At 52.3% G+C, this 13,581-nt stretch overlaps 5 protein-coding genes across 5 annotated transcripts; 4 read left to right on the top strand and 1 right to left on the bottom strand.

The window, feature by feature from the left end:
* Positions 1–49: 49 nt before the first annotated feature.
* On the bottom strand, positions 50–4,710 carry QC764_300840 (uncharacterized protein). Its single transcript, XM_062945214.1, has 4 exons — positions 4,653–4,710; positions 3,061–4,546; positions 1,003–2,998; positions 50–978 (listed from the first exon to the last, which is right to left on the bottom strand). The coding sequence occupies exons 2-3, from the start codon at positions 3,660–3,662 to the stop codon at positions 2,617–2,619; spliced, it is 984 nt and encodes a 327-aa protein (XP_062801144.1). The 5' UTR covers positions 3,663–4,546; positions 4,653–4,710; the 3' UTR covers positions 50–978; positions 1,003–2,616.
* Positions 415–2,299, top strand: QC764_300850 (uncharacterized protein; the record flags this gene model as incomplete). Its single annotated transcript, XM_062945215.1, has 1 exon — positions 415–2,299. Exon 1 carries the CDS (start codon positions 770–772, stop codon positions 2,297–2,299), a length of 1,530 nt encoding a protein of 509 aa, XP_062801145.1. The 5' UTR covers positions 415–769.
* A 2,653-nt stretch (positions 4,711–7,363) lies between the features above and the next one.
* Positions 7,364–8,580, top strand: QC764_300830 (uncharacterized protein). Its single transcript, XM_062945213.1, has 3 exons — positions 7,364–7,548; positions 7,750–7,892; positions 7,949–8,580. The coding sequence occupies exons 1-3, from the start codon at positions 7,371–7,373 to the stop codon at positions 8,399–8,401; spliced, it is 774 nt and encodes a 257-aa protein (XP_062801143.1). The 5' UTR covers positions 7,364–7,370; the 3' UTR covers positions 8,402–8,580.
* Positions 8,581–8,973: 393 nt separating this feature from the next.
* QC764_0047240 (uncharacterized protein) lies at positions 8,974–11,239 on the top strand (the record flags this gene model as incomplete). The annotated part of the gene is made up of 4 exons (XM_062940350.1): positions 8,974–9,233; positions 9,316–10,220; positions 10,273–10,368; positions 10,422–11,239. The coding sequence occupies exons 2-4, from the start codon at positions 9,698–9,700 to the stop codon at positions 11,237–11,239; spliced, it is 1,437 nt and encodes a 478-aa protein (XP_062801142.1). The 5' UTR covers positions 8,974–9,233; positions 9,316–9,697.
* Positions 11,240–11,431: 192 nt separating this feature from the next.
* On the top strand, positions 11,432–13,041 carry QC764_300820 (uncharacterized protein; the record flags this gene model as incomplete). Its single annotated transcript, XM_062945212.1, has 2 exons — positions 11,432–12,253; positions 12,320–13,041. Exons 1-2 carry the CDS (start codon positions 11,728–11,730, stop codon positions 13,039–13,041), a joined length of 1,248 nt encoding a protein of 415 aa, XP_062801141.1. The 5' UTR covers positions 11,432–11,727.
* Between the last annotated feature and the right edge of the window lie 540 nt (positions 13,042–13,581).

The raw sequence follows: 13,581 nt of genomic DNA, 5'->3' as shown, positions 1-13,581 counted from the left end.
AAGCTTACCTGTGGATGGAATGGCCAACAGCAACTATCCGCAAGACAAAGTGATATTACATTGACCAGCAGAACCTCTTTGGATTGCCCTTTCTTAAGGTTTGAAATTGACTCCTGATCTCTACTCATTCCACCCCAGTGCAACCCCCCCTTCTCCAAGGCCAAAAGACCCTAACCCCCACATGTAATGCCCCCTTTTTGCCCCTTTTCGACGAGTCCAATTCTATCTAGTTGATGGTGAGGCTGGCAAACATGGTTCCTCTCGTGACCGGACGCAGCAAGCCACTTTAAATATTGGAGTCGTTGGAGTAGCACAAGGGCTCACATGCATATCAGGTCCCAGCCCGAGGAGAAACATCGCAACGTCGTACAGGTAGCATCCACATGTCGCCGGTTGACTCGGTAATACTTCCGAGTCCTTGACCGGTGATGGGCGGGCCGTTGTGCGGGAGATATGCGTCCCTCCTAGGGGACGTCCAATAAGGCCCCAAGCCGCTCCTCCATTCTGTAATGATACAGCCCCGGTAGTTGTCTGAAGCGGGATGTGCGAGTAGAATTGAGACTTGAATGAATATGTGGAATGTATGTTGTCGTAAATAAATGGGTGTGGGCGCCCAGGCTGCGAAGGTCCTTCTGCTCCCAGTGGTAGATTGGTATTCTTAGTCTGTGAGAAGACCTCAACCCTCTCTATTTCCCTCGATCGAGACGGTGCATATCCGATACACTGCTTGCATTACGGGCATAATTAGAGGCTGTAGAGCATCAACACCATGCTTTCACCCACGCAACTTCTCCTCCTCCCTCCAACCCTCCTCCTCTGCCTGGTCATCCGCCGTATCCTCACAAACTTCTTCTTCCACCCCCTCTCCTCCTTCCCAGCACCATTCTACACCCGCCTAACCTCCCTCCCCCTTGCCGCCCTCTCCCTCCTCGGCCGTGAGCCCGAATTCCTCCACAACCTCACCAAGAAATACCCCCCCTCCACCCGCGCCATCCTCATCACCCCCACCCTCCTCTTCTTCCCCCACGCCTCCTCCCTCAAACCCATCTACTGGTCCCCAACCCATAACCACAAGGGCTCCCTCTACGGCACCGGCGCCCTCGGCCCAACCTCCCTCTTCTCCACCATACCCGCCGAAGACCACAAATCTCTCCGCAAATCCCTCGGCGGCACTCACTGGAGCGTCTCCTACCTCAAAACCTTCCAGGAACCCCGCATCGACAACCTCATCACCTTCTTCGTCAACCAACTCTCCCTCCTCCCACCCGACCATGAGCCCTTCCAAATGGGTGAGAAGCTCGCCCAGTTCGCCGCCGATGTCATGACCCTCCTCGTGTTTGGCAAACCATGGGGCTTCATCGCCCACGACCGTGACGAGCGCCGGCTTTTATCCGCCTTTCGCGAGTCCCTCCCCATGTTTGCCTTCGCCGCGAGGTGCAACAGCTTCCGGGAGCTGATTCTTTCATCGCCGTGGATAAGGGGCTTGATCATGCCCAAGGTGGATGACAAGACGGGAAGCGGGTATCTGGCCTCACAAGCCAAACTTGCCGTTGCCCAGCGGGAACAAGAACGAGAACAAGGGATCGGGGGGGAGGGGAAAATGAGGGATTACCTCGACTATACCCTTGACGCACGAGATGGGAACGGCGAGCCGTTGACCAGGGCGCAAAAGGAGGCCCACGCCACGCTTCTGATCCAGGCCGGGGCAGACACAACGGGTAGCGGGCTCGGGGCGGTGCTGAGATTGATGCTGGAGCACGGCGAGTGTATGAAAAAGGCAAGAAGGGAGATCGAGGTGGCAGATGAGAAGGGTTTGCTGTCTACGCCGGTGTTGTATGAGGAGACCAAACAGCATCTGCCGTATTTTGTTGCTTGCATCAAGGAGGGACTGAGAGTCAACCCTCCTGCTCCGAATCTGTTCGGTCGCATTATTCTCGAAAAGGGCGGCACCGTCATTGACGGGGTGCATGTTCCTCAAGGAGCAGAGGTGTGCAGCAATCCATACGTCGTGGGTCGTGATCCCGAGTTGTATGGCACCGACGCCGAGGCTTTCGAGCCTGAGAGGTGGCTTAATGGCAACGAGAAACGTCGAGCCGAGATGGAGGCGGCGAATTTCGTGTTCAGCATGGGACCAAGAGTTTGTCTGGGGAAGGAAATTGCCATGATGGAGATGTACAAGGTTTTGCCCGAGATTGTGAGAAGGTTTGACTTTGAGGTTGTCTCGGCTGGCAAATATGTTGATCGAGGGGGCGTGGCGTGCAACAAAGACTTCATGGTGAGAGTGCGGCGTAGGGCTTAGGTTGGAAGTAAACTAAGGGAAGAGAGCTAGAGGTTGCTTGCGGGCATAACCATTACTAAGGTGACGTGGTTCTGCTGCTTTGGGATAATTCTATGTTCAGCTGGTAACAAATGTCACCATAACTCAAGCGCTATGAGGATATGTATGTACAGAAAATATACGGTCTGGGCTGAGCATCTTCAGTCCCATTATATGGCAGTAATAAATACCAAGGTGAGGATGGCGAAAGACGAAGAAAACACAGACAGAAAAAGACAAAGTGCTGCCCCCAGGGTGTAAGCGAGCGGCTGGTATCAAGGAGAGTGGGAAACGATGGCTTAAAAACGAGCCATGGTCCCCTTCTGTGTCTTCGCCACCATCCTTCTGTGAGACTCCCGGAAGTTGTACCGCGCATAAGTGCCCATGCCATAGGCAGCCACACCAATGACCAGCCAAATGCTCGTGATGATAAGACCGATGGGGAAAATCAGCAGCTGCACACCGGGAAGGACAAAAGCGGTGGTGCCGTTCTTGAGACGAGCAACTTCTTCCTCCACAGCAAGTTCGGCTAGGCGGAAGGTACTCATGACGACCTCTTGCGAAAAGACACCAGAAACGAAGGCGGCCTCGTTCACTGACACGTTGGTGGCCACGGTCTGGCCGTCTGCGTTGACGGCGGACAACGTGACGATGGGCATGACTAGAGCTTGCAGTTGGGCCCTTTTGGCAGAGTCAGCATCGGGCACATCGCAAAGGTGACAAGAGCTTTGGTGCTTGCTTACATGGGAATCTCCTCCCCTCCCATTGCATCATTGTTGATCCGACCAACAAACAGGAACGACCGGAGTAACCGCAGCCTCCCTTCCTCGGCTGGTTCTGGGCCTTGTCGAGCAGCGCCTCCCTCCTTCTCGGCGACCGACGCGCCGTTGTAACTCAGTGCAACGTTGATCTGCTCCTGCGGAATGCCCTGAAAGTCACCGGTTGGTGGGCTAATTTGGAAAAGCCTCAGGTCGGCTTCGAAGGTGCCTGTGACGTTGTTGAGGACGGGGAGGTTGTAACAGATGCAGGCGCCTGATGGGTTCGAGGCCACGTTGAGAGTTTCGAGCGAGTCTCTGCAAGCTTGGTTGACTTCCTCATTCCACCTCTCCATGTCGACGGTCCCGTCAGGATTCACGGGTGTGTTGCTGCCAATGCCCGTTGACAGTCCCGGTGCTTGCCTGATCTCCATGTATCCTCTTGACAAGATGTTTGCCTTTGCGATTTCTTGTAACCTCCTCTCGACGGATGGACTCCCCCTCATCATGCCCTCGGCCACCATGTCGCCAATTCCAGCCTGGGCCCCCATCGCCAGGAGCGAAGCCACCAATGTCCTTTGCCAAATCATTGTCGGTTTGTGTGTTGGTCGTCCCAGTATTATTATTGCTTCGTGCGTGTGTTTGTCCGGCGTCGAGTCGGATCGGGGTATTCGTCGATAGAATTGTAAATTAGTGTTAAAGAGAGTGGGTGAACAGAAAGCGGGACCTGCCCAGTCAAGGCAAGGAAGTCACAGTGGATGGTTCCTAACCAAGTCCAAAGATCATCACCAAAAGAGAGTGTAGGTGAGGAAACAGAAGGGAAAAGGAGAAGAAGCGAAAAGCTGCCAGAGGCTAGGCAGGGGCGAGACCAAGGGATTAAACGACGGGTAGCAGGGGAGCAGAAACGACAGAAGGCCCAAGTGGGTATCAAAATGCAACGTAGATCAAGATCCGCCAGGATCTTCCAGAATGACCTGAGCTGTGGGCTGTTGAGCTAAGGGAATGACTATAAAAATAAAAATAAAAGAACGACAGAGATACGGAGTACAGACAAAAGCTAGAAACTGGAAAGAGGCATGGCAAGCCGGGTGCTTGCAGATTATCAGGGGCAAGGAGGTGTGTACAGCTTGGTAGGAAGAGGCATATCGAGTTGCTGGCACTGCTGGCACATGGTGCCATGTTGAGGCTCTCTTGGGAAAGGGGTGGGCGCGACGCCTGTGCGATTCGTGTCGGATCGACGTGGATGGAACCATGTCTGTCGGAGGTGGTCGAGGAGGTCTGCGAATTCGAGACGCCAGGCCCAGGGTGTGCGGCACCGCCTGTTCCACATCGCCCCGCCATCGGGCCACGCACGGGCCCCGACCAGGTCTGGGGTAAGGCAAGCGACAAGTAGCTGTGCCATATCAAGTCGACATTGGACGGCCACCGGGTGTGTGATGAATATTAAAACGACCGGATTCCAGTCTTTGTCGACCTGTTCATGGTTGTCAGTCGCACGAGTGGAAGAGGTCGGTTTGTTGAACTCGAGGACCAGCTTCCAGGTTGAAATTGTAGCGTTTCCCTCAAGGGGACTTCCCCACCAACCGTCAGCTTTTGGCCCGACATTTTCTGCGACATGAGACAGCCAGGGGCACTAGCCACAGCCAGGGTCTGGTCCCCCCGCAACCGATTGGTCCACAATCTTCAAGCCACAGCGCTCACGAGATCATGAAACAGACAATGTGTTTGTTTGTCTTTGACACTTGGAAACTCGACGGCAGGTTTGCGTTTTCTCTTGTTGCTATTGTTTAACCTTGGAGTTTGGTGATTGGTGGACAGACAGGCGTTTTTACGCGCCAAATCCCGCCAGGTGAGACATTCCAACCAATGGGCAAGCTTTGCGTTCTGCACTTTTCCGCCACCAGCCGCGGTCGCATTCTCTTGACCGACAGTGCCGCCGGGCGCTAAAGCAGCCTTTTGGTTGACCAACGTTTACATATATACTGGTATCAAAAACTCAACGGCCACTAGATTTGAACATGGTTTAATTTTTAAAAATTTAATCAGGTTTATTATATCAGGAACCCAAATCCTCTCTTTTTATCGTCAACATCTTGAAGGGGTTCAACTCGACTGATGAGCGTCTCAAAGTCTTCAAACTCTCTCTCAACCGTCAAGTGTGTGGGCAGATATAAAATTTCATGGGTATTTATTTAGGCATGTGGACACTGAGGTAGGTAGGTAGACTCGCCTCATAGCGAAGTGCCAGTGGGAGCATGGCACAAAACCTGGCGCTCAGGCTTTGGATCTGTGAATTTCAACAAAAGACAACAGAACTCTCACAGAACTACCTTGAGGTATTCACAGAAGCAAGTGAAAATGACTTTTGCGACCCCACATGGGTCGCAGTAGCCGACTGGTTGGTGCTAAAACGAAAGAAGAATGTCATTGGGAATAAAACCTGCCTTGACGGATAGTCAGTAGACTTTTAAACAAATTTGAGATGCCCTCAAATTCAAATTGTCGACTTAAATGGTTCCAAGATGGTCGAGAGGCGTGGATATTACGTTTGATGACATTTTCGCGGTCACAATTTCCACAGCAAGGCTATTGACTCGGATTTGACTGCAGCTGCTACTCAGCAGCAAAGAAACTTTTAACCGGGGTGCAAAGTTGCCAATCACCGGATACCTTATGTTCTTCAAAGAGATGACCTCCACGACAAAATGCTCCATAACCAGGCGGTAGCTGTTTTGGTTTCCCGATCAACACCCACCTCCCACCCACCCTACCAAATGATTGGCACACGAAAGTAAGGTAGGTAAACCATATCATATTATGGATTATAACTTGAAGGATAATTATTAGGCCGTTAAAGGAAGTTAATGGGCCTTTCAAAGTGTTTAAAAGGCCTATTGGTTTACTTGTGAGGCGTGGTTTACAATATGATATAAGTTAACCTCTTTTTGCTGTGCCAACTATTTTATAAGGAGGGTGTCCCCTTGCGCCCCTGACTACCTTACCTTACTTGCTTCTGTTATCTAAGCAACCTGGTCAATCAATGAGGCCCAAAGGAACTCAACACCACAATCGGCCATGCCAGGGGGTAATCCGCCTAAATGCTGAAAGGTCACTTCGTACATCTACCTTCATCAAAGGGTTTGATCCCGCAAATTATCAAAAAAATCCCCGGTGGTCTGCGGAGAGTGAATGCCCTTGTTGATTCATCCAGATTGGACACCAATCTAGAGGTTGTCATCAACATGCCCACATCCCGTTACTGACCTTCCGCATGCAAGCCATTGTGGTACAAAAGTCTTGTCGAACCTCCGAGATTATCCTCGGCAATCGAACATGTAATAAGATTTGTATGTCTGGTCGGGAGCCGCTGGCCTCAATGGTAGATATTCATGTTCAGTTGGAGCAGCAACCTCAGTACCTAGGAACCTACCTAGCATTTCATTATGGGTGGCTGACTTAGTAAGTCGGGGGTGCTTGTTGAAGATCACTCACATCTGTTTTGAAATTGCTTGCATTCTTGTTGGAAAATTGACAGCCTGGGGAATTGTACCTGGCAGTTAGTGACGCAGCAATATAAGAGGGCGGCCAAGAATGGAAGCACCCTGTCACTCCGTAACTTTGCCCGGCAAATCGGTCATATTCGTTAAGGTACCCATTAGGTAGGTATTGACTCCCTGCAGATCAGCAGGTATGTCTGAGCCCAGCATACAGCCTTCCCCATGATGCAGCATCACCGGGAAGCAACGCAATGACCGAATCTGGTCTTGATGAACAATCTAAGAGACAAGGTCTAGTTGTGGACTGCCGATGGGCTGCCGAGATCTCATCGTCTGCTTACGTCGTCGCCGCTGAAAACAGAGCTGGGGCCAGCTCATGATGGGGTACCTCGGTTAAATCATTATCATATAAAAGTGCGTAACTATTGGATTCCTGGGCCTCTCCGTTTAAGTCGGCGGCAAAACCATGAACGTGCTTAACGCTACGGACCGCCCGGTAACGTGGTAGCGGGGGAAGGGAAGTGCAAGGCAATATGATCAGCGCGGGGAAGAGTCTGGGGTAAGTACATGTAGGACAGTCTGTATATATAAGGTGTATATGCTTCCTCCCTTTTCCACCAGCCAGAGCATCAACAACAAGGCACAAAGACACTTCCGCCAGAAACGATCGCCATCATGAAGCTCTTCAGCCAGATGACGACTGCTCTCACAGCCGGCTTCGCCCTGTTTGGGGCGGACAGCGTCATGGCTCAGAGTCTCACACGCGTCAACAACTTCGGGTCCAATCCTTCAAATGCGAAGATGTTCATTTATGTCCCCAGGAACCTCGCGGCGAAGCCTCCTATCATTGTGGCTATTCACTACTGCACCGGTACTGCTCAGGCTTACTTCAGTGGCAGCCCATACAGACAGCTCGCTGATCAGAAGGGCTTTATTGTCATTTACCCTGAATCACCCTATTCGGGGACTTGCTGGGATGGTAGGTTTTTTTTTCGATTGAGCTGTTGACGAAAGTGAAAAAAAAAGATGAAAAAAAGAAAAAGAAAAAGAAAAAAAGGAAAAGAAAAAAGGGGAAAGATAACCAAGAGAAAAGAACTAAAGAGAAAGAGAAGAAAACTCGGATCGTCCAGAACTCAAACTTGTGGCCTCAAATGGACGCATTTTACTAACAAGAGCATAGTTTCTTCACGCGCCACCCTTACCCATGACGGCGGTGGTAACAGCAACGCCATCGCCAACATGGTCAAGTACACGCTTCAGCAGTACAACGGCGACCCCACCAAGGTGTTTGTGACCGGCACCTCTTCCGGTGGCATGATGACGGTCAGTTACCTATTACCTGAGTTGACTCGTGTTTGTCTAATCATGGGCCAAAACAGAACGTCATGGCTGCTACCTACCCCGACCTTTTTGCTGCAGGCATCGTCTACTCCGGCACCGCCGCTGGCTGCTTCTATTCCCAGTCTGGTGGCACCAACGCCTGGAACAGCTCCTGTGCTCAAGGCCAAGTTCGTTCGACACCGCAGGTTTGGGCAAAGATGGTCTTTGATGCCTACCCAGGATATGAAGGACCCCGACCCAAGATGCAGATCTACCACGGCTCTGCCGACACAACTCTCCACGCGAACAACTACAACGAGACGATTAAGCAATGGGCAGGTGTATTCGGCCTGGATCCCGCAAAGCCAGATGTCACCCAGGCGAACACCCCCCAGAGCCGGTACACCACGTATTCGTGGGACAACGGAAAGTTGATTGGCGTGTACGCCCAAGGCGTCGGGCACAGTGTAAATATGAGGGGAGCAGATGACATGAAGTTCTTTGGTCTTTGAAGGGAGATGGGTTCGGGGTGGTGTTGAGCTCTCGAAAGTCGGAAAAGGGGGGAGGGAGGCATGATCGCGACAATTGGGGGTTAGGGTTATATTCGGACCTGCGCTCGCGCATGGACCATATACCCTGGGCATGTTTAAGGTAGTTAGCAAAGCGAGAACATCAAATGCCAGTAATCCTCAGAAAAGACCAAAAGGCTCTTCTTGTCCGAAGAGATGACCATTACTTACCCGTGCGCGCCGGTGGGACACGGACGCAAGTTCCAGGTCTGGAGACAGAGCAGGGACAAAATGGAAACCAGCGACGAAGCTGGAGACCGGATCCTGGGCCGGGCTGGAGCGAGCATCAGGACTGTGCACTGGGCCAGGACAACTTCCGGGTTGACCGACCACGGGCAGGGGGTTCCATTGAGATTTGAGATGGGAGCAGTGCCGCTGCGGGGCCGGGAGTGGGGAGTCGGACGGTGGCAGTAAGGTACCTAGAGGCGCAGTGGGGCAGAGTGGGACCCGAACTAGCCCCGCGCAGGTGCAGTGCCTGGCGGCGGGGAGCAAACCCCACCTACCTGAGCCCAGAGCAACCTCACCTTGACGGGAGTGGTATTCCAGTGCATTTCTTCGTTCCTTAGGGGTTGTGATTAAACAACCTGACGCTCATTACAACACCTTCCCGCAATTGACCAGCCGAGCCTCCATGTTTTCTGTCAATTGTTTGATGGTACCGTAATCATGCTGCCTGAAGATTGGCCCCCAACTACAATCACAACCTCTCCCTCAAACTGCCGAGATTTATGCTCGAATTTGTTTGCGCCAATTCCAATTATGACATCTGGTTGAGGTGTGCAGCTTCGCCCCCGGACCTGGAGGGTGTTATCCCAAGTTTCACATTCTCTGCTGACTGTGCCATTATCAATTACAAGATTTTGGCATTCTGTTAGGTGTTTGATTGGGCCGACTAGGTCGATCGCTGCCTCGCAAGATGCAGTTATATGTCGACACTGCCATGGTGAGTCTGGTCGCTTTTGGTCGCCCGTGTGGCTCCCGAGGTTGAGACCAATGGGCCGGCAAACAAGCACAATTTGCGGGGAGGTGAGAGGTCAGGTATGGGGAGTCTCGGTGAGGGGAGCTATTGTTAATAAGGGGTTGGTTGTCCGTCGAGGATGTTGGTTCCAATTTTGGATCATCCACCTCAGGTGTCACTCGATGGGACCACGACAAGCAAGACACACATACTTGGCACCTATTTATATTGCAGATCCAGGATACGCACATCCAAGCCTTTATGAATCGGGGTGACCGGCCATGCCTCTGGCAAGACGGAAACATGACGGTGACACTGGACACAACCGATATGACAACCGGCGACCTCAGGGGTCCAACCGTGTCCACGCAACCGATCAGTCAAACAATGGCGTGTTTGGATTCTTCATAAACAAGGCTGAGGACAAGGCTGATGAGGGAAGGAAAAGAATCGAAGAGGAAAGGAAGAAAATCGAAGAGGAGAGAGAACGAACCCGGAAAGAAGACCTGAAGAACCAGGAACAAGATGCTCTGAGAAATGGCAGAAAACAGACATCGCCCACAGCAAACGAAAAGCGGTCTTCCACAGCCCCGGCAACTACAAATACGCCAACGGCTGTGTTAACGAAGCTACCTCAGGAAGCCAACACTAGGTCAGCTATAAAACCAATACCAACCACGACATCCCAAGCCCAAGAAAACCCAAATACTCAGATTGTGGTAGATGGTTTTGAAACAGGCACCAACGGCGTCCCTTCTTCCAGCATCATCACCTCTTACACAACTCAAAGGACAAATGCACCTGGTATGTACATTTCTCTGATGATGAGCTTGGGTACGGGTTCTAAAATATTTAGAACCCCCCGTCGCGTCTGACCTCACAATCCCGACGACTGCACCGACACACGCCCTCAACGCTGGCCAGATAGCTGCAATTGTCATTAGCTCGGTTGGTCCGTAAACCCCTATCCCATTTCGCTGGTATCGATCGCTAACATCTCTTTAGGCCTTGCCATCATCCTCCTCAGCGCTGTTTTTCTCTTCCTTCGCTTCCACCGCCATCAACAGCACCCCGGGGCCTCAGCCCACTCTCTTTCCAATCCAGACCTTCCCCCACAGAACCACCACCACCATCCTTACAGCCAACTACTCTCCGCTCCTCTCCCACCTGAGACTACCAACGCCCTCCCCGAGGTATCCAAACCGCGCCCCACAATCTCCCGCTGGCTGTCCCAAGTCCGGGCTGAATCACACCATCACCTCCCTAATCACCCTCCTTCCATCAGCCTCCCCTCCTTCTCTTCCCACTCAGGCAGCCAGGCAAGAGCGCGCGGACAACCAGACATGGTCTCGGATATATCCTCTCAAATATCGGGCTTTACACACCCAACAGTTACTGTGAGCAGTGGACGGAGAAGTTTCCGACCGCCTACGCAGCTGAGACCACCGACGGGGTCGTCAATGGGAAGCTCAGGAAGGGATGTGAAGGGGATGAAGCCTGTGCATCCCAGTATATATATTTCTCCTGCTCCAGCGTCCAATAGTACGGGGAGCGTCAATAGCCAGGGGTTGTTGGGAGGGTTTCCGCTGCCGCCGGGACGGTTGATGGAAGAGATTCAAGTTGGTGGGGAGGAGGTGGTTTCGCCTGTGAGTCTGGGTTTTGGTACGGGTCTGGGGACGGGGGTGGGAAACGGGGCGAGGTTGTCGGGGTTGGGGGTGGGTAGGGGTTATGAGGAGGCAGATGAGTATAGTGAGGACCGGAGGTGGAATTGGGAGGTGGATGAGAGGTTGGGGGTGTTGGAGGGGAATAGGGGGTCTGTTTAACTGATTGGGACTTATGTGGTGTATAAAGTAACCATGAGCATCAACAACTTTGCCTTTTATGCTTGCCACTGCCAGTTGACTTGTCCAACTGATGGTACCTTCCGATCCACGACGGGAGAGTGCCGATAAGTCGGAACCGGTGAATATCGACCTTCCGGCCACTGCCTGGTGAAACTTCACTGAATGGCCTGTTCAGAAGGACCATCTGGCTTTGGATGGGAAGGAGTCCCTTCAAAGTGACGAGCCATCGTTCGATGGCATCCCGTCATCTTGTCGGCACCTTCCTGCTAAAAGAAGTGGTCGCCCACCACGCTTGAATAACAGCATTATCCATCGTCTCTCTCTCTCTATTCTCCTCGACTCTTCACTCTCTCCCCATCTTCCACTTCGACGCAACTCACATTTTTGGTCGACCATCTTCCCACTGCCCTTTCTGAAAAGTATTGTTACAGCACCGCTTCTTCACTCCTCCTCCGCTCACCCCCATCATGACCTGCCGCATCGCGCTGCTTTTCGGGGCCCTATTCTTCGCTCTCCCAAGCACAGCCAAGAACACTGAGCTCAGGAAAACCACTTCAAGAGTCCCGCCCGTTCTCGCGCCCAATTGCCGTTATGTTCAGATACCACTCGGAAACATCTCAGCTGACAACGTCGACTTCCGACGAACAAGGAGAAATGTCGACTTCAATTCTCCAAAAGACGTGACCAAATTCTTCTCCTCTTGCCTTGACCCTCAGATGTACGAGGATCCTGATGACAATACCACGAAACTCATTGTGGAGAGGAACGTTACCATCCACGGCATCCTTTGCCGACCAGAAAGGCCAGTCGCCGCGCAAGATCGCCGCATTCATCTAATGGTCCACGACGCGACATACGACAAATCTATGTGGCATGGGCTCGGTATACTAGAGTACAGTTTGGCAGATGCCCTGGCGTCTGGTCTCGGTGGTTCCTACACCCTAGCCATTGACCTTTGGGGTCATGGAGACAGCCATGGCCCGACATACCCCGGTACCTATGACATCCTCCTTTTTGTTATGCTCTTATTCCACGTTGTTTTACTAACCATGTCGACAGACCCTTGGCAGGTACTCCAACCCCCGTTCCACGTCGAGGTCTTGCATGAGCTCGCTGTCCGACTGCGCACAAACCAGCATGGCCTCTGGATGGCCTTCAAGAACGTAACATATGTTGGACATGGCTTTGGTGCCCAGCTAGGCAGTTATCTCATCGAGGATTTTCCCAATGACGTCGATGCATTTGTTGGAACCGGACTCCCCACGGGCTCAAAGATGACGCCCCGCCCGAGTGAATGGATGTTTGCGCCAGCACACTCTACAGATCCGAAATACCAGGACCAGCCGCTAGGCTACTTTACTGGGGCAGTGACTTCTTTCCTTGACCGAAGGAACATTCTGTACGGGGGCATCTACGATGACGACTTGGCTGTACTGGACTTTCTCAGTCAAGATACCATTACTGGCGGCGAAGCCTGCTGGAGCGGATCTTACCTTTCGAGCGAATGGCTCGGTTCAGCCTTCAGCTTCAAGGGCCAGGCATGCATCGTCGCTGGAGAATACGACAGAATTGCGTGCGCCGATGGACCTGAGTGCAAGGAGAGATTACGGGGCGTCTGCAGTAAGGTATTTCCCGATGCTAGCTCATGCAAGAGCAATGTTCTGGGAAGCACAGGTCATGCCTGGATGCTGCACAGGATTGGTGTCAAGCTGGCAAACTCGGTTCGCAGCGCCTCGGCACTTGGAAGCTCTTGGGGAAATTTGTGCTCGGTGATTAGCTGAACAAGTCATGATGGAATCGGGTTTGGGTGTTTGATAGAGTTGTTGGTCGGCAGCAGACATCAATAATAATCCTAGTCGTTACTTACACCCACCAACCCCAACCCTCTGTGAACACTGGCCCACGCAGTGTAAATCCAAAGAGCGAAACTTGACGGAGAAATGGCGTCATTGAAGCCAATCTAGAGCAGCAAGAATGACCAGACTATGTACCGTGACATGTTTGACATGCTTTATTTTTCGCGCTGGTAGGAACGTGATGATGATCAATGCTTGGTGTTTATATTGTGGTTGCCCGCTTTACACAGGCTTGTCCAGCTCTGATGCCGCAAGTACCGACCCAACCGGATGACGATATGCGGGAATGCAACAGGCCGGTTGACGATGTCATTACCCGCCTTCACGCCCGTTCTCCCTGCAGTAGTGACGCGCCAAGCCCGCCCGCCGTTTTCGGAACCGTCCCGACCGCAAACACAACAGCAGGTCAATGGGTAAGGAGCATGACCCAGAACAAAAACCGGTGAAATTCATGTTCTTCACTTC

The sequence above is a fragment of the Podospora pseudoanserina genome, chromosome 3 (genome assembly GCF_035222485.1).
Source record: "Podospora pseudoanserina strain CBS 124.78 chromosome 3, whole genome shotgun sequence".
Lineage (NCBI taxonomy): Eukaryota > Fungi > Ascomycota > Sordariomycetes > Sordariales > Podosporaceae > Podospora > Podospora pseudoanserina.
This window is presented reverse-complemented; position numbering and strand designations above follow the sequence as displayed.